Raw genomic sequence first — 23,791 nt, forward strand, 5'->3', positions numbered from 1 at the left:
CGGTTTGAGAACAGACAGAAGGATGAAATCACTAAATTCCTCCAAAAACAGTATATCTAATGTTCTATTACTATGCTTTATTGACTAATTAATAATTATTTTACTAGAAATCTGCTCCGACTGATGTTCCTTTCTCACAACCAGCCTGGGAGGAGAAGATCTTATCATTTCTCTCAATCAATCGGCTTCCTTTTTACCTAATCGAGCATCCAACATTTATAAGCTTAATTCAGATGGCCCATAATGCACCAACTGCTCCACAAATCCCATCTGCAATGACGATACGTCGTCGGCTAGAAGTGCTTGTCAAAGATCGGCAACAAAGTGTTCTTAGGATGCTTCCTTCAGGTTCGAAGATATCAATTGCGCTTGACAGTTGGACATCTCCGTTTTCCCAGGCATTTCTAGCTATAACTGGCTACTTTATTGATGCTGATTGGGTATATCGGGAAGTACTTCTTGGCTTTAAACCTCTTCACGGAGCGCATACTGGTTCGAACATGAGTGGTGTTGTTCTAGAAACACTAAACAGCCATCAGATTCAAGACCAAGTCTTTGGATTAACCAGTGATAATGCATCGAATAATAAGACATTGGCTGATTCCCTCCAGCAGGCTTTATCTAATAATGTTAATATTATCCGAACTCCCTGTCTTGCTCATGTTATCCAACTTAGCCTGAACCAGCTTCTTGACCGTCTCAAGGCAGTTCCACTAAATAATACCGAGGAAACAAAGTGGACTAACCGGCTGTCAACTTTAGCCAAGGCAAATACACAACACCAGAAGCATGAGATTTCTTATACCTTAAACAAGGTCCGCTCTCTTGCAATTTATATCCACGGAAGCCCTTCACGTCGAGAGGCATTCAACAATCTTCAAACAGATGATCCAAAGCTTACACCAATCCAAGATGTGAGAACTCGATGGAATTCAACCTTTCTTATGCTTCGTCGCGCGAAACGACTCCGTGATATCTTTACACGATTTTGTGCCGACTATGATTGTGAAGAGATGTTGCTAAATAATAAGGAGTGGCGCCAAATTGACTATCTTCTTTATATTACTGAGCCGTTCTTTCTCTATACAACCGAGCTATTAAAGACTCGAGAGGTAACAATACATCTTGTTTTCAAGATTTACAATGCACTCTTCGAGCATCTAGAAAAATCAATGAAGCAGCTTCGGCGGAAGTGTGTTCCATGGAAAAAGCAGATGCTTAATTCTCTTGAAGCTGGTCGATTAAAACTTGATGAGTACTACTCGCAGACAGATAGGGTTAAACCACATATCTATGCAATTAGTACAATGCTTGCCCCGATAATAAGTTCCAATTCTTCCTATCTGATGACTGGGATAAACAATGGCGCGACCTCTACCGGAAATCCTTCCAAGAAGCCCTGGTTCCTTATCAAGAACGTCTCTCTACTTTCAAGGCTCTGCAACCACCCCTACCGCAGCAAGACCAAGCTCAAGGCTTAATAAGATGTTGAATGGGCACAAACCACAGGCAAAGCCAGTAGGGATGAAATAACTAATATCTTACAGCGTATGTTAAACACCTTATTGTTTAGTCTAATCCTAACTTCCTAAAAGATACTATCGATGTGGAGCCCCTTCAATTCTGGAGAGACAATGAATATCGATTTCCAGCTATTGCAGCCCTTGCACGGGATATTCTCTCTATTCCAGCAACAGGGCTGGTGTTGAACGACTTTTTAATACTGCTCGAGATATCTGTCATTACCGCCGCGGTCGGATGAAGTCTGAGAAATTAGGGATTATGATGTTTCTTTGTACATCAAGATTTGATCTTGAAGAACAAGAGGCAAAATTTCTCAAGGAATTCTTTTCTATCTATGAGATAGAGGCTGCAAAGGAAGAGAGAGACGAGAAATTAGAGGAGATTGAGATAGAGTCGATTAGTGATACTGAGGAACAAGAAGATATGAGGCAGTAGCAGTGATACAGGATTATACAGAGCCTGAATTGCCAGAGAATATCAGCAAACACGGGTTTCAGGAAGAAAGCGGAAAAGTAGGGAGGATAATGAGTTTGATATCATTAATTATTAATTACTGCCTTTTGAATAATATCTTGTAACCAAACTCTGCACGATGCTGAACGCTTCAGGAGTAAGAATGTAAAATATAACCAGGCGGAGTAGACATTACAAAGAGCAATTTTTAAGAGAAATAATGTAAGAGAAATACTCAATATTACAGCTAAAAAGAAGCACAAGTTATGCAGTCATAAGATCGGGGCATGTTTGCACTGTTTAGCCTAGTTTGGGGGCCCATTTGGGCCCCATCTGTGGGCCGTGGGCCCCTCGGCTCAGCCTATAGCCTATCATGGGCCCTAGAACCTGGCCCAAAGCCCAGCCCACAAGTGGGTTGGGTTGGGTTGGGCTTGGGCTTTCGTGGGCTCTGATGAAGTCTATTTGCGGTTTTGGATATCACTTTGAAAACCGCAACCACAACCGCAGATTTGTGGTTTAACCACGGTTACCCATGGATAACCGCAAGAAAACCGCACTAGCATAACTCTCGCTTCTTTAACCAATTCTAGCATATCAGGTGACACTTATGCGGCTTACATACTCTTGTTTTTAATTTGAAAATACACCTGTTCTGGTTAATACAGTGAGCCCGGTTAACCTCTCAGGCCAATTGTCCTTATTGTCCCAACTGTCCCTATTGCCCCTATTGGTTGTAGCTCCTCTAACGTTTTATATACGTGTACCCAGGCAATATGCTCCCAGGAGTGTACGATAATAAGCTGTTACGAAAACTTGAAGACAAGGAATGTGTTGCAGGCCACGCCTGTATATTATTCCTATTCGCCTTCGCTGCAATTGGCGCACGTGATTGGTCCGCTTATTGCAGTTATATAACCTCGTCACCTCTTGTAGTATAAGAACGCATGCTTCTTTCCCTTTACTTTTATTATCTTAACAATTCCTCTTTGTGTATATCTAGTTATTAAATAGCAAGGCATTTCGTCCCTGTTAAAGCATGTTTGCTTACTCTAAAAGTTAAATAAAAAGCATGTAAAATAATAAAAATATCCAGAGGTCCTCCATAGGATTAGGCACTGGACGAGTCGATATTAGCCAGCTGCAGTACAGATGGTCTAACATCGATTCAAGCACCTACTAGGAATCGAACCCAGTACCTCTAGATTACTAGATCTAATGCGTTACCACTAGACCATTAGTATATTATAAGTAACCAAGATGGTCTTGGGCATTATATCATCACCGTGAGGTCCTGGCCCGATCCTAGCATCACCATTCACCAAAGTCAGATAGTAATATTGCTTCCTTGCAATGCATGAGTCATTGTAGCATTAGTTTGCAATATCGGTTTGTGTAGTTTCTTGCTTATTTTATCTTCTATATTTGGTTGTGGGAGGGTGATAAAGCATTGTAGTATATATAAATATCCACCCTATTGCTTACTTTGATCCTTTTTTCTTAAATAACGAGCCGAATATTGATATATCGCCTCTTATTTTGCGTAGCTAGTAAGTGGTGTTGTCTGAGATTTTAAGATTACTAAGGAATTAGGATGTTGTTGTAAAAATATATATTTTATACAAATAGAAGTTAGTACACTCTCTGAATGAACTTTATAAGATTTCGTAGGTTGACTAAATCAGGCTATTATAGATTAAAATTATTACTGAAGAATAGAGAAGAGCCTATTATATTTATATTTTACTTTAAATTTAGTATATTTACTTAAAAATTCAGGAGAAACCAGGTTTCTATTTCAAATTGCTTGAATTTGGTGATTTTTTTCCATTGCGGTTATCTTGTGGTTATCCATGATAACCGCAAGATAACCGCGTTAAAACCGCATTAAAACCGCACTACCATCGCTAGTCACCCAATTAACATAGAGTATAGTTTTGTACAGGTCGAACTCGCGGTTGCGACCTGTTTATCTCCTAAATAATAGGGGAATTCCTGTAAGTCCCTCTCCTTTCTCTTCTCCTGATGTCTCTTTATTATTTCTAGTTTCTAATCTTTAGGAACTTACGACAATGTCTCAGTCCCAAGTATCCTTTTATTCTGATTCCTTTATCAATCCCGATCTTCTTCAATCAGATGACCTTCCTGATTTACCAAGCAGTCAACCAACTGTGACTTCTATTCCTTTTACCCCCCCTCCGCGATTTTCTTATGCGCCGAAGTCACTTGAACGTGTCGGATCTACACTTCGAAAGTTCTGGATTCTCTATGCTACTAAACCTGAGATGGATGACTCCCGGAAACAATTCGTGGAATAGTGGTTAACAACTACATTTGGATTGAACTCTTAATGCCGAGATAGCTTACATTGGGATGGGAAAAAAACATCAGTGCTTTGGGAGCATTTTAAACAGGTTGCACACGAGAAGACTGGCGAGCCCAAGGTTATGTGTAAGCGGTGTTTTGCAACCCTTACTCATCCAGGTTATAAGCGTACGGGAACCTCTGCACTTAAAGCACATCTGAACGGTGGTACATGTCGCTTAGAAAAAAAAGAGGCAAGGGATTGACCAGTTAATACGTGAATCAGTACGTTTTAAATATTGTTTTAAAGATATAGAGAGAGACTACTAATATTAGTATTATCTAGCCGCGTGCACTAACAAAGGTCTTTACCAATAATCTTTTCCAGCGAAGAATTCTTAACTTTATTACCACCGCCCGTCTCCCATTTCGTATTGTTGAACACCCAGAGTTTAAAGACCTTCTCGAAGCTGCCCAACTCTCTGAATCAAGGCTTGATATTCCTTCTGCGCGGACTATCCGACGACTTTTAGACAACACTGTCCAGGAAAGGCAACAAAATATGCTTAGCAAACTTCCAAAAGGAAGCTATCTCTCAGTTGCACTTGACTGCTGGACATCTCCCTTTTCCCAGGCATTTATGGCAATTACTGGATATTTTCTTGATCAAGAATGGAATTACTGCGAGGTCCTTCTTGGTTTTAAGCATCTCCAAGGATCGCATACCGGTGCTCACTTAAGTCAGACTGTGATTCGAATACTCATGGAACATAATATTGATAATCGTGTATTATCAATTACCACAGATAATACGTCAAATAACAACACCATGATGGTAGGTGTCCAAGAGATAATTTAATCGCAAGCTCTAAGTGGGACTTCTGTCTTCCGAATTCCATGTATTGCGCATGTTATCCAGCTTAGCCTAAAGGATCTACTTGGAAAGATAAAAGCAAATCCAACAAATAAGGAAAAGCAAAGACTGAGTGGTCTGATACGCGTACACAGTCACTACAAACTAGCTCTCGGCAGCCTACAAGGAATATTATGGGAACCTTAAAAAGGTAAGAATATCTTCGCGCTCTTTTTATACTTATACTAATATCCTTAGATTCGAGAGCTCGCTGTCTTTATCAATGCTAGTCCACAGCGCAGGGAAGCTTTTCTTACCCTTTAAACTACTGAGCCTAAGCTTGTTCCGATCCAAGATGTTCGCACACGCTGGAATTCTACCTTTCTAATGCTTAATCGTGCCAGGAAATTACAATCAGTCTTTGATCGGTATTGTATAACATATTAACATATTTAATTTAAGCTAGATGAAGAGGAATGGCGCCAAGTTGAATATTTGCTTCTAATTACTAAGCCTTTCTTTGATTTTACTAGTGTATTATCAAAGACCAGAGATGTTATAGTTCACCATGTCTTCAGTATCTACAATCGGCTATTTAATTATCTTGATGACATTGAGAAAAACTGAAATGTAAAGCTGTCCTATGGAAAAGGAGAATACTTCAGGCATTTTAGTCAGCAAAAAAAAAAAAGCTCTTAAAATACTACACTAAAACAGACAATAAGTTATATAGCACAGTCTATGCAATTGCAACAATTCTCTGTCCATCAAAGAAGCTTCGATACTTTGATAATGCGGATGGAGAGGAAAAAAATAAGAAAGGAGAGGAAGTCGATTTCATGAAGCATTACCGGGAGGTTTTACAGAAGGAGTTTAAGCGATATCAGCAGCAGGTTATCCAGGAAACCGAACCGGTTGATAACCAAGCAATCTTTGATCCTGCTGAAAATAAGCTTGAGCTATTATATGAATCACAGACAGCTCTACAAGCTGAAGTGGATCAACCGGAGGATGAAATAACACGATATTTGGTAAAAGGTAAATATTCTCTATTTCTATACTATTCTGAAGTTAATTAATTTTATAGGGCTTACAAAAGGTAATCCTCGGCTTTTCTGGAAGGAGCATGAGCACGAGTATCCAGTCCTTGCAAAGATTGCACGAGATATCCTCTCAGTTCCTGCGAGTGGCGCTGGTGTTGAGCGGCTTTTAATTGTGCTCGTAATGTCTGTCACTATCGTCGGGGACAGTTAAAGCCAGGCACAATTAAAGATCTAATGCTCCATCTCTTCTCATCTAAGTTTGATCTTGAACAAAGCGAGCTAGAGATGATTAAAGAGTATCTCTCTGTCGGAGAGGCTGCTATGCTTGATCAGACAAGACAGCCTGTTCCATTGCTTAATGAACTCGAACCAATTAGTGATAATGAGGAAGAGGGTTGCGAAGCAGAGGATTTATCTGAGGATAATACAGACAAATCTGATAACGAGGCAGAAGAAGGGTTATCTACCACGCAGCCTGTAGCTCAAACTAAGCAGGTACAACGGAAGCGGTGCCGAAGTAACACCTCTGAGGCTATAGATGATGCTGATAATGGTCTCCCACTTCCTGATATGCCAATTGAGAAGACGCAGGCGCGGTCAGGGAGGGTTCGGAAGAGGCCTAAGCTACCTGAGGGATTTGAGATTGATAAGCTGTAATATTAGAGACTTAGAATAGAAATCGAAATTGGTCTAAAAGTGTATTCTAAAGGTTTTAAATTAAGAGATATAGGTAATCTATTACATACTAGATACTCCAAAAATACTGCGAAAAGTGCACAATTTATGCATTCACTGGAAAGTCATGAGTTTCAGCATGTTTGTAATGTTTACATATCCATGGATAACCGCAAAAACCGCGGTTTTCCAAAGTGAAAACCACAACCGCCCACAGTGCGGTTTGCGGTTTTTAAATCAGCCCCAAAACCGCAAATTTGCGGTTGCGGTTTTGGTTATCCGCGGTTGTCCATGGTTTTGCCGCAGTCTAATCTAGCGTCTGCTTTCTTGGACTTCGATCGCGCGGGCAAGGTGAGCATAGGAATGTATAAAGGGCTTCGATCGCGCGGGGAAGGTGAGCATAGGAATATATAAATGCCTGAACCGTCGAGGTTCTGGGCCCGAAGTCATCGCTCTCATTCTATCCTGTTATCTGTTACTGTCGCTGAAAACCCCTAAGGATGGCAAAGACTAGAAAAATCCGTCATCGCCAGTCCAATAAGCCCAAGGTAAAACATCAACAACACAAACGACGAGGAGATACCTTGTTTCGGAAGGCGTTTGAATTCTGCCAGGAGTGTAATGCGGACGTCTCGCTCATGGTTCGGTTGAAAGAGAATGGTCAGATTTACATTCAAAACAAATAAGAATAAGTAAGAAATTTAAATGAAATTAGAATACAGCGGATATTTAAGACCTCGCGTGAGTCTAAACTGCTTAATAAGCTAAACCTCGCGTGAGTGTTTCTACATAAAAGTGGGGTTACACTCGCGCGGGTGTTAAATCAGGTCGCGCGAGCCGTATACACCATGGTTATAGCAAGCGAGGCCTAGAGAAGATGGCTAAGCCTTGAGAGTCATGTGACGAGAAGGAATCTGTCCGCGGAAATGACGCGATTTCACCGCTAAGTTCCAACACCATACCGCTTACCGCCTAGATCAACTCTATGGCTTCAAAATTGTCGATCTCTATGAGGACACCTGGCCTCATTGAATGGTATATAGACATCATGTAGGATCATCAATTTGGGAAGATCAAGACCTTCGCTGCAGTTAGATTCTCTATACAAATTTACTAGGCAATACGAATTTTCCTTCATTCAATAGGATCACACCGCATCTCTGACTCGGGATCACTCTTACTGGACTTTTGTCCGATCCGCCGACCACTTCCATTTCAAGGCCATTGAGTCTCTCGGCAATGCGTCGCTACATAGAGGCTTTGCTCGGGGATAAACATAAGCCCAAAGACGAGCATGCTGGACCGCTTGCCCACTTTTGCTCTGTTACTCATGCTGACGGTGTTCGTGCGCCAGATACCCGACCATGCGATGGATGGCCCGCTTCTCGTCCCCACCTATTCCCCCTTTCCATCGAGCGCGGCCACTCGAGGGAATGCGGTGTGCCATATGCGCAGGACCTTCTACAGGTTTTCTAGTTAGAAGCATTCACATCATGAAGCAAATGACACATATTGGCCACAATTATCAAGCTCTCGTAAAGCGATATGGCCAAGTTCATTGAGGTCTGTGCTGTGGTAGAATTCCCAACAAGGATATTACTATATTTATAGGAATGTTTGTATTTATTTAGCCAGAATAGAAAAGGATTTCGGGTTTAAGCCCTGTCCGTTTTCAGCCTTTGTTCAGTTATTCCATACTCATTATATCATATACAAACTATATCCCAATCGGCAAGATGCTGGCCATGTCATCGGTCTTCCCAGCGGAAAAGCGCGGGCTTAGCATGACCGACGGGTTAGAGAAGAGCTCTGGAACGAGGATCGTGTTTCTGGTCGATTGCTCGCAATGAACATGTTCACAATCAAATGAAATGCTGAGGGTACAATGCCCGGAATTATGATCTATACACCTGTTTTACACTAGGTATGTCATCAGATCATTCAACCTTTCTCATTCGCCGGCCTAGCTTCTCATGGCTTATAGTTCTATGCGGCGCACGTAATCTTACTTTACCACTATTACCAAGTTCTCAAAGAATGTGAAATGTTATTTATTGGTGCTACATACACGAGGACAGCAGGAGAAAAGGGAATTAGAAAAAGAAGGAACATACAAGCTGCCTGCGGCTGTTGTCGAACATATATCGTGTCGATATGTCTTTCAAGTAGTTTTGGTTAGTGGACACCATGGATAGTTCCCAGACCCGGCTGCCTGGGTTCCTCTGATGATGGACGTTTATTTACCTGATGCTCGTCAGAAGAGCCGAAAGCTCCACTAGCACACTTTCAACTGCGAGCGGTGCATAGGATTTCCGACTCGCTGCTATCTCCACCTCCCAAGAGTCTCCCACTGGCTTTGCCAAGATGCCAACGGAGTCTGTGTCAACTAAATCCTCCTGCCCCTGATGAGCATATAGTTTAGTGCTCATGCCCGAGATTTCTGTTGCCGGATTTTCATCAATGTCCTGAAACTGAGCAACTAGGCCAAAGTCTTTGATACCCTTGGGCCAATCTGTGGAGTTCGCTGCAATGTCGCTGAACTGGCTAGTTTCAAACGCTAGTCCCTGAACACGTTGCTCATGGACACAAGAAATTGCACATGCGAAACTTTCGGTAGCTGGTACATGGACTCTGATGGGTACAACATTCAAGCAAGGTCCGATGACGCCGTGCAGTCCAGGAGGAAGTGATGACCGTCCTGACACAACCAATCCAAATACCACGTCTGATGACTCTGTCATTTTCGCAAGTGTACATGCGCATAGGGCAATGAAGATTGTGGCTGGGGTGAAATCATTGGAAGTCTTTGGCGCGGGGACGATTTTCTTAAAACGAATTGTTTGGCCTGACAGATCATTTGAGAGGTAAGTTCCGTTCTTTTCCGCACAAGACCTTATTTTGGTGATCTGAGAACCCTGCAAAAGGGAACGCCAGTAGTGCGACCCAGCTTCCCTATTTTGCAAGGCGTGTCTGATGTAACCAGCAAATTTGGGGACAACAGGTGGCTCCCGTGCATCATAGAATGCTGCGAAACAGGAGAAAATGGTTGGTAAGCTGAAGCCGTCATACTGAGCGTGAGAAAGCCTTATCGTCAACCGTGCTCGCCCGTCTCGAGTAAGTGTGAGGAGGAAGCGGGTGAATGTCCGTCCCAGTTCGAGAGGACTTTGCAAGTCAGAGCGGTAGATATCTTGAGAAGATTCGGCAAGGTCCCTTTCAGCTTCGTAGATATCGATAATAGGCTTAATATTCTTCATGACAATTTGCATTCGGTGGTCCTCGAAATCAACGAATACAGTACGAAGAATATCGAGATGCTCCCACAGCTTTTCGCAACTGTCAACGAGGCGAGGAAAGCTGACGCCAGAGGGGAGGTCTATGTAAAAGTGATAGCATCTCCCTAGGGGCCTTGTCAACGCGGCGGTGACGCAGCGACTCTGAAAGCCAGTAACAGGGTACACATCAACAACGTCGAAATTCGGAGTATCAAGGCATGAAAGCAAGGAATTCCGAGTATCAATAAGCGAAAACACTGGAGGGTCCTGATAAAAGGCACTCGTTTCAGTAACGATGTGTGCCAGCTCGCTCAACCGCGGCGTGCCAAACACGTCCGCCACCGTGAATGATAGCCCCTGCTCGCGCGCCGCCCCGACCAGCCGCATCGCCCCGATCGAGTCGCCGCCGATCCGTAGAAAGCTGTCGTCCGCTCCTATGCTGCCGGTGTCTACCCCGAGGACTGACGACCACAGCCCCTGCAGTTGTCGCTCCATTTCGGTCGCCGGCGCCCGCCGCTCGCCCGCGAAGGCTGCAGCTCTGCCAGCTGCTCCAGCGTCAGTGCCGCACCTATCTCACGAAGTCGCCGGCGGTCCGTCTTGCCCGTCGTCGTCATCGGGATCTGCTCCACGGGGATGTACGCGGTGGGTACCATATAGACCGGCAGCTGCTCGGCCAATCGTTCCTCGAGCCCTTGTGTGGCTTTCTGGACGGCCGCCCTAACACTGTTGCCGCTTCCGCTTGCCTCCTTCCCGATGGCTAGATACACCACCAGCATTGGAGTGTTGCTGTCTCGCGGAGTAATCGTCTCGGCCACCACTGGCGGGTTGGCGCCTTCTGCTAGGTTCTGCCGCACGTAGTGCTCTACCTCACCAAGTTCCACCCGCTGGCCACGGATCTTGACCTGCGCGTCCTTGCGCCCGACGAAGACTAGCGTACCGTCTGGATCGTATCGCACCAAGTCTCCTGTCCGGTACAGCCGGCCTCGCCTTCCCGGGTGGCCCGGTCCTCCTTTCAGCAACCACGGGGGTCCTCCACAAAGCTCGTGGCTGTCTTTTCCAGGTCTCCCAGATATCCTTGTCCCACTAGTGGTCCTTCGAGCCAAAGTTCACCCACTGCCCCAACTGGTGCGATGCGACCGCCATTAGACAACCCAAGGACCCAAGTGGTTAACCCTATACCGCGCCCGATATTCCCAATGTCCCAGGGTCTTTCACAGACACATATAGCAGTGGCCGCAGGAGTACATTCAGCCGGGCCATAAATATTTTTTAGATTCACCTTCGATGTCCAAGTGGCAATATCATTCTGTGTAATTTGCTCCCCACCAGAATGAGTGTTCGCAGGCTAGGTGTTGTTGCAGGGTCGATAAGCCGAGCAATGGATGGTGTTAGAACAGCGTAGTTAACCTGCATTCTCTCCATGGAAGCAGCTATATCGTCTTTCCTCGCTGACTCTGACGGAATGCATAAGCATGCGCCAGACGATGCCGAGTGTAAAAAGTTAGACCACGCAGCATCAAAGGAGTACGAAGCGAAATCAAACACCCGCGCATTTGCACTGAAGCCCGTCGCATCTTGCTGGTATTTGATAGCACTACTAAAGTTTGAATGAGTGACAATGGCTCCCTTTGGGGCTCCCGTGCTGCCGGACGTGAATACCACATACAGTTTGCTGGATGGCTCGACCGCTGGGAGGTAACTGTTAGGCGGCCAGTGCAGCTGTGCGAGATTGGATGCTTCAACGGTGACCACGGTTCTGATATTAAGCCGGCCCGCCAAGTCTTGGTTTGTGGCCGATGAAAGGATGACGGTAGGTTGTACCTGCCTGATAATTAATTGCAGGCGCTCTTCTGGCTGGCTTGCGTCTATCGCGACCGACGCTGCGCCCGCCTTCATCACTCCTAGCATCGCCACCGGCGTCCACATTGATTTCTCAAAGCACAGCGGTACGATTGTCTCCGGGCCGACTCTCAGCCGGACCAGGTGGTGAGCCAGCCGTGTTGAGAGTTCGTCCAGCTCCTTGTAGGTCAACTCTCCGTCCCACGCGCAGACGGCCGGTGCGTCTGGCTGCTGGCGGGTCCGTTCCATGATCAGGTCATGTACGCACCTCTCCACCGCCGGCGGTACGGTGGCATTCCACGTCCAGATGTCGCGGCGGTCCTGCTCACTGGTTGTCTCAACGTCCTTGATTTGCAACGGGACTTCACGGTCCGCGCACACCTGCCGTAGTACGTGCTCCAGCTGCTGTAATATCCGCTGCACTTGTTCCTTTTTAATCACCTGTGTATCAAAGCTCACCCGCAGCTGCACTCCGTGTTCCTCGAGCTGGCAATCCAGAGAGAAGGCATATGTGCTAAAAGCATTTAGTTTACTTATATTATTGTTAGCTCCATCTGAAGTTGTCTTGAATAATTCAACCCCTCCCTCTGACGGATTGTCCCGGGCTGCGGGCTGGATAATAAGTAGCGTCTGGAACCGAACTGCCTGCTCTGTCTCCACACTGATCTGCCGGATCCGCTGCAATCCCGTCTGTTCGTACGGGGTCATCTGGATTGCCTGTGTCTGTACCTGCTGTAGAAGAATATCCATGTCCGACTCCCAGTCAATACCCACTCGCACTGGCACGGTAGCGATCGTCGGCCCAGCCATCCGCTCAACCCCGGGGACTGGCGCCTGCCGTCCCGTCACTGTGGCTCCGAAGATCACATCGGGTGACTGCGTGTAGCGCGCGGCTAGAATAGCCCAGGATGTCCGTACCGCTGTTGAGGCCGTAATGTCGTTCTGCGGCCATTGTAGCCCGGAAATCTGGTATTGCAGCATATCGTCGACGCGTGGCTCGTATCCTGGCGATGGGAGACTGGGAAATGGCACTGCCTCTGAGCCTTCTAGCTGCTCCTGCCAATACTGATCCGTGTCCTCGCTGCGCCCTAGTACATATTTGATAAGCCCCTGGAAGGGAGTCAGGGTGTCTGTGTTGTCTTCCCAGTATAATCTCTCAACCTGCTCTAGTACCAACGACAATAACCACCCGTCGTAAATAGCATGGTGTTGTGTCCACACAAAGAACCATTTGCCCCAACTGTCCTCCACTAGTGCGTGCCGAACAAGAGGCGTCCCTAGGCCTAGAGGCCTCTGCTTATCCTCACCTATGTAGGTCTGGAGGTCCCCGCTAACTGTCCACTTCGATTCCTCTGCTAGTATTACTTGCATTAGCCCCTGCCCCGGGAGATCGATGATCCGCGTCCGCAGGATAGGCGTCATCTGGATTACCTCCTCCCATGCTCTCCGAAACCGGCTAATATCAATCTCGTCCCGGAGCTCTAGCACGCTTCGGCTAACGTAGTCTCCCGGCTGCTTGGCTGTCATAGCGAGTAGCCCTTCCTGCAGCGGCGTGCACGGGTACGCATCCTTAATCTGATCTGTGCTAACCTCGCACTGCATGGCCGCCTGTGCACGGAGATCTCTTGCACTAATACCGGGCTTGAGGAGTGAAAATGGGGCAATAGTCTCCTCTTTGCCGTTTCCTATCTTTACCCTCTGTGCTAGCTCACACAGCCGCGGCGTGCCAAACACGTCCGCCACCGTGAACGATAGCCCCTGCTCGCGCGCCGCCCCGACCAGCCGCATCGCCCCGATCGAGTCGCCGCCGATCCGTAGAAAGCTGTCGTCCGCTCCTATGCTGCCGGCGTCTACCCCGAGGACTGACGACCACAGCCCCTGCAGTTGTCGCTCCATTTCGGTCGCCGGCGCCCGCCGCTCGCCCCCGCGAAGGCTGCAGCTCCGCCAGCTGCTCCAGCGTCAGTGCCGCACCTATCTCACGAAGTCGCCGGCGGTCCGTCTTGCCCGTCGTCGTCATCGGGATCTGCTCCACGGGGATGTACGCGGTGGGTACCATGTAGACCGGCAGCTGCTCGGCCAATCGTTCCTCGAGCCCTTGTGTGGCTTTCTGGACGGCCGCCCTAACACTGTTGCCGCTTCCGCTTGCCTCCTTCCCGATGGCTAGATACACCACCAGCATTGGAGTGTTGCTGTCTCGCGGAGTAATCGTCTCGGCCACCACTGGCGGGTTGGCGCCTTCTGCTAGGTTCTGCCGCACGTAGTGCTCTACCTCACCAAGTTCCACCCGCTGGCCACGGATCTTGACCTGCGCGTCCTTGCGCCCGACGAAGACTAGCGTACCGTCTGGATCGTATCGCACCAAGTCTCCTGTCCGGTACAGCCGGCCTCGCCTTCCCGGGTGGCCCGGTCCTCCTTTCAGCAACCACGGGGGTCCTCCACAAAGCTCGTGGCTGTCTTTTCCAGGTCTCCCAGATATCCTTGTCCCACTAGTGGTCCTTCGAGCCAAAGTTCACCCACTGCCCCAACTGGTGCGATGCGACCGCCATTAGACAACCCAAGGACCCAAGTGGTTAACCCTATACCGCGCCCGATATTCCCAATGTCCCAGGGTCTTTCACAGACACATATAGCAGTGGCCGCAGGAGTACATTCAGCCGGGCCATAAATATTTTTAGATTCACCTTCGATGTCCAAGTGGCAATATCATTCTGTGTAATTTGCTCCCCGCCAGAATGAGTGTTCGCAGGCTAGGTGTTGTTGCAGGGTCGATAAGCCGAGCAATGGATGGTGTCAGATCAGCGTAGTTAACCTGCATTCTCTCCATGGAAGCAGCTATATCGTCTTTCCTCGCTGACTCTGACGGAATGCATAAGCATGCGCCAGACGATACCGAGTGTAAAAAGTTAGACCACGCAGCATCAAAGGAGTACGAAGCGAAATCAAACACCCGCGCATTTGGACTGAAGCCCAGTGCATCTTGCTGGTATTTGATAGCACTACTGAAGTTTGAATGAGTGACAATGGCTCCCTTTGGGGCTCCCGTGCTGCCGGACGTGAATACCACATACAGTTTGCTGGATGGCTCGACCGCTGGGAGGTAACTGTTAGGCGGCCAGTGCAGCTGTGCGAGATTGGATGCTTCAACGGTGACCACGGTTGTGATATTGAGCCGGCCCGCCAAGTCTTGGTTTGTGGCCGATGAAAGGATGACGGTAGGTTGTACCTGCCTAATAATTGATCGCAGGCGGTCTTCTGGCTGGCTTGCGTCTATCGCGACCGACGCTCCGCCTGCCTTCATCACTCCTAGCATCGCCACCGGCATCCACATTGATTTCTCAAAGCACAGCGGTACGATTGTCTCCGGGCCGACTCCCAGCCCGACCAGGTGGTGGGCCAGCCGCGTTGAGAGCTCGTCCAGCTCCTTGTAGGTCAACTCTCCGTCCCACGCGCAGACGGCCGGTGCGTCTGGCTGCTGGCGGGTCCGTTCCATGATCAGGTCATGTACGCACCTCTCCACCGCCGGCGGTACAGTAGCATTCCAGTTCCAAATGTCACGCAGGTCTTGTTCACTCGTTAATTCAATATCCTTCAGCTTCTCCTTTTCGACGCCTCCGTCAGTCAACTGCCTCAGGACGTTTTCCATGCGGATAGCCACACTGTGGGCTTCTTCCTGGCTGATTTCGTTGGGATCAAAGCTCATATGGAGTTGCAAACCATGCTCGTCAAGCTTGCATTCAAGTACGATCGTATATGGCCCGAAAGAATTCGCCAATTCAGTGCCATGAGCTGGGCGAGAAATTCCTAACAGTGCCTTAAAATCATTCACTCCCCCATTCCCCGTTGCTTCCAACACCAGTAAGGCTCTGAACTTGCCTCCATTCCCGGGTCTTAATCTTTCTTTCTTGGAGCACCGCTCGCTTGTCTGCGCACTTTTCATTTCCCCATACATCTGGCTTTCCAAGTCCTGTACTAGCTGCTCCACGACTGTCTCGCCGTCAGCCGTCACGTGAACAGGCTTTTCGAGCCGATGCAATGATGCTGCAGAACAATAATCTGCCTCAGCTGAGTCAGAATAAGCCGCGGCTACAATGGTCCACGCTGCGACTACTATTGTCCAACACCCGACACCGCAACGATGCCACGGAATGCCTAAAATATTGTGTTGTATCGCACACCCTGTCCAGGCATGGTACCGCGGCGTCATCCCTTCGAGGAATGGTAGCATCGAAACATGACCCTTTTTGGTATTGTTTGACATTCTCACCTTACCAATAAGTTGGTGTCAGCACTGGCATCATGCCTGCCATCCCCAGCTCATCTGTGTAGCTTTATTAAGACTTACCAGATTTCACTTAAATAAATGCTGTTGTTGGTATAGAAACAAGGTGATAATCCTAAACAAGATAGTTGGATATCCTAATCATTAAGCACCATTAAGCGTGCTGCTGTCTGAGCAGATTGCGGATGTGAATAAGAAAAGAATAGTGCTCCAGCTGCGACGTACACGGTGGCCCATTTCTTATAATAACGGCTGGCGACCATGCCCGAGACTGCGCTACGGAGCCCTTAGCCTGTACTTTACGTTACCTAACCAGTAAGGTCAGTCCATTCACCCAATGGGTGGTCAATGTATGTTCAGGGTTGTGTTGTGTTGTACTCTGGTAACCTTCCGCATACGATTTACATTTACCCAACAAAGGATGAAAATTTTCAAAATATCGGTTACAATCAAAGCAAAAGACGGACAACTAATTCCGGTGATGCTGTGCGCCACAAATGCAATCCGTCATAATGACGCGCAACTAGTCAAAGCTTGCCAGACGAATTGAGCTTTTGCCTGGGGAAGCTCTCGGAGACTTTAGAAACGCACCAGCTGTGTTCAATATTGAGATCTCGCGATATCACTATTTCTCAGTCATTCTACCTTGCCGCTGTGCTATCGATCGACCCGAATTTTCCCTAAATGGACAGCTGTAAAAAAGTGGAAAGATGCATTGTTGCATTTATTACCGATTTACTATATATATGGTCATCCAGCTTAATTCCTCGATAATGTCAGCAATTACGACAGCCCGAAGCCAAGGTGCCTTATCTACTTTCGCAGATTGGAGCTCGTCTAATTAATGAGAATCGATAAGAATAATTCGAATTCCAAGCGTGTGATATTGAATTATCATGAGCCATAACTGTCATTTGAACGTCGTTTGAATGCAGTATTTGTGCGGTACTCTGCCATCTTACTTCCTTGATGATTCACTCACGAGACTCACGTAACTGTTACATTTAGAGTGTTTACATCATCGTATCCGTCCAAGTAGTCGTCTCTGTTCTACACATTTGAAAGTGTAAGTTCTCTCTCACCCTGTAGCATCCTTGATGGACATTTCCGTCTTAAAAAATGATGAGTAAACGATCTGGGTACATTACTGTGATGTCCGAAATTTTCAGACGTTAAAACGTCCAACTAAAACTGCACTATATTCGGCCGACCTACAGTGGATCGCCGACTTCACCGTCCTGCCCGCTTTCAAAGATCAAGATATTTTTTTAGACAGGAGCTTTTTGGTGACTTCACCATAATTTTCTACCAAATACTCGAATCTATCGCGAATTCGAGATTGCTTTGAAAAGCACAGTCGACAAATTGTGGCAGATGGTATCTTTTTAACCCAGAAACGTAACCCAACCCACGCCTGATGTAGTGAATCGTCGTTGTCCAAACCGTGATGCCATTATTTTCCCACTTTCTAAATGTATAACGCATTATGAAGAATGGTGTCCAACCCTATGTTCCTCTTTTTTATATTATTAACATTCTTCAAAGTGAGAGAGCTGCTCTTAAAAGCAAATTTAGTTCCCCGCTATCTTAACCATCATGACGTGAATCAAGATATGAGAAATAAGAACTGGGTCACTGCTCAAAGACAGTGTTTGTTAGGGAAAAAGAGGTTTTCAATGTTGAGGATGAAGATAAGTGAGTTGTGAATAGAAAGGGATTAACAGAACGGCCTTTATGTTCTGGATCTGGTTTTCATCTGTCAAGGTACATATCTCTATTGATATGGTGGAAACCAATTTTTAATTTATATCTAGACGATTTGTGAGAGGAGGCGTAATGGTTTTTCTTTTTTTATATTTTTTTTTTTACTTCAAGGGACATTTCTGCATGTAATTGCTTTCTGGTCGTATCATCGTCAAACAGTTCAAATTGGCCAATCTGTTCATATATTATTATAAATTAAACCAGAGAGTTCAACTGCCGGCAGCCCGACCGACGCAACACCTTTTCCACTACGTGCGATGCAACTTCTCAAACCTGAACCATGTCTTCTCCTGCACAAGTTGTCGAATATGCTCATTCAGCCAAAATCTTTTCAGAACTGAAAGGTCAACCTTGCTCGCGCCGGCTATGAGTCCAAGGCATTTTCCTGGCCCGGCATTGCATTCACATTCAAAAGGTTGCACCATTGTCCACTCAGTGCTGGGGTAGAAGAACGTCAGCTCGTCTCCGACTGCCAGAGGTCGGTCATCCGAGACGCGGACTTCGAACTTGGTCATGTCGAAAACCAGACTGGGGGAGCAGGAATGGTTGCAGTAGATGAGGTCAGAGTTGAGCTCGATCCGTGAGCCCTTCCCATTGGCGACGGATGTATAAGTGTCGTGGCTGACGAAGGTGGCCGTGGAGATTTTGGCAAAGAATGACCCCGCGGGTAAGGAGATCAGTGACCTTGCGGAAGATTTGTATGGTTTGTCGCCTTTGACGACTTTGAGTCGGTCTGGGTGGCTGGGTTGTTTCCAGAAGGGAATGAATTCTCTCATGGTAGTTGGTTGAATTGTTGTTGATTGCGGAGGTCAGGTGGAGATGAAATGAAGGGAAATTATATCTCTTAAGCCCTTGTCGCAACAGTCACGGGGCATGTGGGAGGACACGGCAGAAACAACCGGCAACAGCTCAGGCCTTGATCTTTGAGCATGCGGGGATTAGGGACTGATCGCAGATATCCACAGGCGCGGGTATTCTGGTTATCTATCAGCTCGGTTGGGCGACCATTTTCTATGTGGATTATGTTAGTATTATCGCAAATGACACCTACAGCAGGGTGATGACGTAGTAATATGATATATTACGATCATGACAGCGATTTACTAGGTACTTAGTTGTTACCTATCCCCAATGAGACATATCTGTAGCCGGAATAGGGAACGAACCGAAAAGGAGTCAACTCCACTATTAAAGAGCCAATAACTAGGCATTTCAACGTCTGATTGAGAGAACTCCGTTACTTTTCAGTGGATAATCGTTGCACCTTGATTTAAGTTCGTACTGGCTTAGAAGCAGGCAGGATCCACCAATGACTGCGTGATTTTTGCGCTCGGTGCTATCCTCAGCCGCAGCTTCAGTGCCTCATTCTACAACTTTTTGCTCACACTTTTGACAAATCATTTTTTGTAGACTGTGAAATAAACTGAGGTTTTTGGTACTTAGGTCTGAGCTAGCTAGTGATAAGAGGTGCAGAATACAAGTCGGCCATTACCCATGTGCGGCTGAGGCCCCAGCCACATCCGGAAGGTTACAATTCAGCACTCATCACCTCCTTGCCTATGGGCTGTTTTCATCGCTTTTGTCAGAGATTTCTTCCGCTGCTTCGGCATACAACGCTTCATTGACGTTGAGGGACAGACCGTTATCACCATGAACCTTGTCAAAACGCGGGTTGGGTTGGGTTCTCACTTTTTAGGCCCGCCCATGGGTAAACCCAGCTGGGTTTGATGTTGAAGTGAGAATAGATTGATTGATTGTTCTATTCCTTAAGTTATCTTTTACAGGAGCGGGATGCCTCATATATATACTGTTCCCAATCCCCGCCATAAGGTTCAGCCACCGTGATACTCGACATTTGGGGTGTCCTAAACCCGCCTGTCGAGTATCACGATGGCTGAACCTTATGGCGGGGATTGGGAACAGTATATATATGAGGCATCCCGCTCCTGTAAAAGATAACTTAAGGAATAGAACAATCAATCAATCTATTCTCACTTCAACAAAACCAGTGGGCGGGTTTCGAGCCGGGAAACCCGACCCAAAACCCACACCGGTACCCGTAGAACCCGCAAAAGCAAACAAACGGCGATAGATTACACAGCACAAATTTGTGACGTAACGTTCCTCCTCCACAGTGTATTCACAGGGGTTCGTGCTTTTTATCAAGGCAATCAGTCTACTATTCGATCTCCCAGGAAACTAGAAGTGATCATAATCATTGCATGCTCAATTCTATTTGTGGCCGGCTCTAATACCCTCCCTGAGGATCTCTTTTGAGATCTGTCGCCGAGCTGCTGGATTATTGGTGGAAGCAATCCATCATCAGCAGCGTCCTCCTCATTCTCTTCGTCTTCTTCCTTGCCCTCGTGTTCATCACTATCATGCATAGGAGAAACATGCGACATCATGCATTCCTGAGTTGCTCCTTCCCTTGAAGCAAGCATGGTGCTGCTCTGCTCAACTGCATCCTCTTCGTCATCGCTAATTGGATCAAAGTCTTCTTCACTTGTTTTGATCGCTTCCTCTTCCTCGAGAGTCTCTTGATCAATACTCTCCATCAACGGTTTCTCAAGATAGCTCAACCGCTCAGTTTCCAAACTGAATGTCTCTGAACACTTGTACATGATCAAGTCTTGAATGGTCGATTCATTAAGCGACCCACAACGATAGTGGCAGATATCTCGCGCACTGTTGAACAGACGCTCGACACCAGCGCCCGTGGCTGGGACGGAAAGCAAGTCGCGAGCAAGTCGCGACAACACAGGGTATTCATGCTCATGCTCTTTCCAATAGGCTCGCGGCGGGAGCTGGACGATTCCTGCGGAAGTCAGCTGGCAGTCAAATAACAATTGTCTTGTGTCTCTCACCCTCTCTCAAATATCGATCTACTTCGTCGGGCTCGCATCTGGCACTCGACTGGGAAGTACTGAGTGGGATGAGTAGCCGGTCTAACTCTGATGCTTGCTGTGGACAAGAGGAACGCATTGCACGAAATGAGATCTCAGGCGCTTCGCGTTGGTATTGTGCAAAACAGTTCCTCAGGTAATCACAGTAGCGTTTTGATGTTTCGCTCTGGCATTTAGAGCATTCCGTGTCGTCAAAGGCGCAGAGTTTATACTGCGGAGCGAGCAAGGTCCCTATGCCATAAAGGAACCCATGATCACGATAGGTCTTTTCATAGTACTCTTTCAACTTTTGCCTCGCAGCAAGTAATGCATCATCCATGCCCTGCTTCCATGGCGTTGTCTTGTTCCTCAATATGTTCAAGCAGCTTCCTGTACACGAGAAACACGCTGTGAATCGTCACGTCTTTTGTTTTCATAAGGGCCATGGTGAATTGAAAGAACGGCTTCGTCAATTGCAGGAGGTAATCAATCTGTCGCCATCCGTCGTTGGGGATGATGAATTGTGATGGTCACTGCAATACCTATCAATGCGGTTCCTCAATTTGCGCGCCCGCCGGAGCATCAAGTACGTCGAATTCCAGCGTGTCTGTACGTCGTGGAGCGGAAAGAGTCGAGTACGGCCTGGTTTAAGGCGCGGGAATGCGTCCCGCCGTTGGGGGCTTGCATTAATAAAGGTTGCAAACGACCTAATCTGTTAGAAGATCCATTAGTCCCGTCACTTCTACTAGTCAGTCAATAGAAAACAGATCTTTCTAAGTGTGCAGGCCACACCCTCATGGTCAGTTGAACTTCCGAGAGAACGCATCTGTGAATCTGACCACACATTTGCCACGTCTTTGTTGTGGGGAGCTGCTTTAATATGTCCCAGCAGCCGCTTCAGATAAAGCTGGATGACGTGTGCCATGCATGGAACCCGAATGATAGATTCACGAGAACGGATCGCACCAGTGGAAAGAAGCGCCTCTTGCAGCACTCGGATCAAAGTCTCATTGTTTGTCGCATTATCAGTGGTTACGCTGAAAATTTGACTTAACAGCTGCCGTTCTCGCAGCAACTGTAGCAGGATGTCGCTCAGATTAGCCCCTGAATGAGGGCTATGCAAAGGCTCAAAGCTAAGGAGGAGCTCTCTACAACTCCATTCTCTATTAATGAAATAGACAGTGATGGTCATGAAAGCTTGCTAGAATGGCCTGGTCCAACAGTCCAAGGCAAGAGAGGCATTTGCATCTTCAGGAAGATCCCTCAGTTGCAATACTTGTCGGCTAACCACAGCTTCACGCAGTCTTCAACGAAGTGTCTTTGCAGATGGGAGTTCCACTCCTTGGAGTCCAGAGCGGACCGAGTTGAGCAGTCTCTGGAACTCACTATCTTCCACCATCTGGAAGGGGGAGCCGCAAGCGTGTAATAGAAGAGTCACAGATTTGCTGTTAACTCCGCAAACAGCAATCATTCATTGATGAGAAGGATTTGGTATTATCAATCAAGTATCGTCTGGATCCCTATTATTCTATTATTTGCTGTTTGCGGAAATAAAATCACATCTATGACTCATCTATTACCAGCGAACATAATGTTTATCATCTCAAAATCTGTTAAGCAGGAACAGAAAGACTTACAACGGATTGGTTCTTGATATAAACCATGCAGCTACAGTAACATTAGGAACAACTTCTTACATCGTTCCTTGCCAAAATACGCAGACATGAGTGTATCCTCTTAAAACATCATTACATGAATACCATGGGTTTGGTTTTATGGAATCGCAGTGGATGGATTGTAAAGTAACTAGGATACTTTATTGATTAGGAGGAAATAGCGCTGTGCTGTAGCTAACTGGTTAAACATTTATCCTACGCATATGGTGTTCAAGAATCTTAGGGACTAGACCAACACTGTACTTTGCTAAACTTTGTACTTTACCGATGTCTATAGCTGGTACAACCATAAAAAACAAAAGAAAAGGAGGAATTACTAGTATCTCTACTATCCTTTAAGGCGGTTTACTAAGTTTACTTTCATTATCGACCATGTTGTACGGCTTAGGCAACTACGGGTAGCGGTAGTCAGTGAATGGTACAGTACTTGCTCGGAACCAAGCGGAAATGGCCTTAAATTCGGAAACTTTCTTACTTGCAAATATACTGTCATCATAAAGAGGACATCAATATTTATAGATAATTTACAATGGCGAGTTATCTTTTGCTATTGGCTAGAAAATTCACCTAAGGATTAAGCTTCTGTGTGAAGAGTGATGTCATACAAGCTTTTCCTCAAACCCTCCCTTGGAAGGTTTTATATTAGGAGTTGATATTACATGTTATTCAAACTTCTAATAGTCCCCAAAATTAAGTGAAAAGCCTCATCCTCACTTATATTCCTTTTGTTTTTTTCTGGCACATCGCAAGTTCAGAATGCATATCTTATTTCCAGCTGCTCTTCTCCTGCTGGTGAACATCTACAACACCTTGGGAATGGCCGATCAAAATGAACAAGCCAGAGACACAGAAGAGCTAGAAAGGCTATGAGTTGGGAGGAAACCGTTCAGAGCTGATGGGGAAGCAATCCGAGGAGGGATAGCTTATTTTCTGACAGCGAAGGGTGGGGACTCCTGTATTTATAGTTGTACGCTGCATAGCTGCCAATAGGGCGGCTGGGACAGTCTATGAATAAATAAATAAATAAATAAAAGGGAGTGCGGCCACACCAGCAAGTGCAGCCACACCAGGGAGTGCAACCACACTAGGGAGTGCACTTACACTTCCTGGTGCACTCACAATTTCTAGAGCACTTGCACTCCAAATAATACCATTTCTGATGTCCGTAGTCCGCATTACCTGGCTGTATCCGAATATGCCCTACCGGAGAAAAGTGCCAACGGGACC

General features: G+C 46.6%; 5 protein-coding genes across 5 annotated transcripts; 2 read left to right on the plus strand and 3 right to left on the minus strand.

Annotated features, from left to right (window-relative positions):
• Window positions 1–500: 500 nt before the first annotated feature.
• On the plus strand, window positions 501–1,481 carry ATNIH1004_005427 (uncharacterized protein; the record flags this gene model as incomplete). The annotated part of the gene is made up of 1 exon (XM_033570081.1): window positions 501–1,481. One exon carries the CDS (start codon window positions 501–503, stop codon window positions 1,479–1,481), a length of 981 nt encoding a protein of 326 aa, XP_033426113.1.
• Window positions 1,482–5,970: 4,489 nt separating this feature from the next.
• ATNIH1004_005428 (uncharacterized protein) lies at window positions 5,971–6,831 on the plus strand (the record flags this gene model as incomplete). Its single annotated transcript, XM_033570082.1, has 3 exons — window positions 5,971–6,169; window positions 6,219–6,357; window positions 6,450–6,831. 3 exons carry the CDS (start codon window positions 5,971–5,973, stop codon window positions 6,829–6,831), a joined length of 720 nt encoding a protein of 239 aa, XP_033426114.1.
• A 2,258-nt stretch (window positions 6,832–9,089) lies between these two features.
• ATNIH1004_005429 (Nonribosomal peptide synthetases (NRPS)) lies at window positions 9,090–16,218 on the minus strand (the record flags this gene model as incomplete). The annotated part of the gene is made up of 7 exons (XM_033570083.1): window positions 9,090–10,666; window positions 10,690–11,085; window positions 11,142–11,466; window positions 11,529–13,795; window positions 13,824–14,327; window positions 14,384–14,571; window positions 14,642–16,218. 7 exons carry the CDS (start codon window positions 16,216–16,218, stop codon window positions 9,090–9,092), a joined length of 6,834 nt encoding a protein of 2,277 aa, XP_033426115.1.
• A 2,033-nt stretch (window positions 16,219–18,251) lies between these two features.
• On the minus strand, window positions 18,252–18,779 carry ATNIH1004_005430 (uncharacterized protein; the record flags this gene model as incomplete). Its single annotated transcript, XM_033570084.1, has 1 exon — window positions 18,252–18,779. One exon carries the CDS (start codon window positions 18,777–18,779, stop codon window positions 18,252–18,254), a length of 528 nt encoding a protein of 175 aa, XP_033426116.1.
• A 1,395-nt stretch (window positions 18,780–20,174) lies between these two features.
• ATNIH1004_005431 (uncharacterized protein) lies at window positions 20,175–21,334 on the minus strand (the record flags this gene model as incomplete). The annotated part of the gene is made up of 3 exons (XM_033570085.1): window positions 20,175–20,821; window positions 20,871–21,234; window positions 21,296–21,334. 3 exons carry the CDS (start codon window positions 21,332–21,334, stop codon window positions 20,175–20,177), a joined length of 1,050 nt encoding a protein of 349 aa, XP_033426117.1.
• Between the last annotated feature and the right edge of the window lie 2,457 nt (window positions 21,335–23,791).

Source organism: Aspergillus tanneri, assembly GCF_003426965.1.
Source record: "Aspergillus tanneri strain NIH1004 chromosome Unknown AapTan_4_pilon_pilon_pilon, whole genome shotgun sequence".
NCBI classification, from domain to species: domain Eukaryota; kingdom Fungi; phylum Ascomycota; class Eurotiomycetes; order Eurotiales; family Aspergillaceae; genus Aspergillus; species Aspergillus tanneri.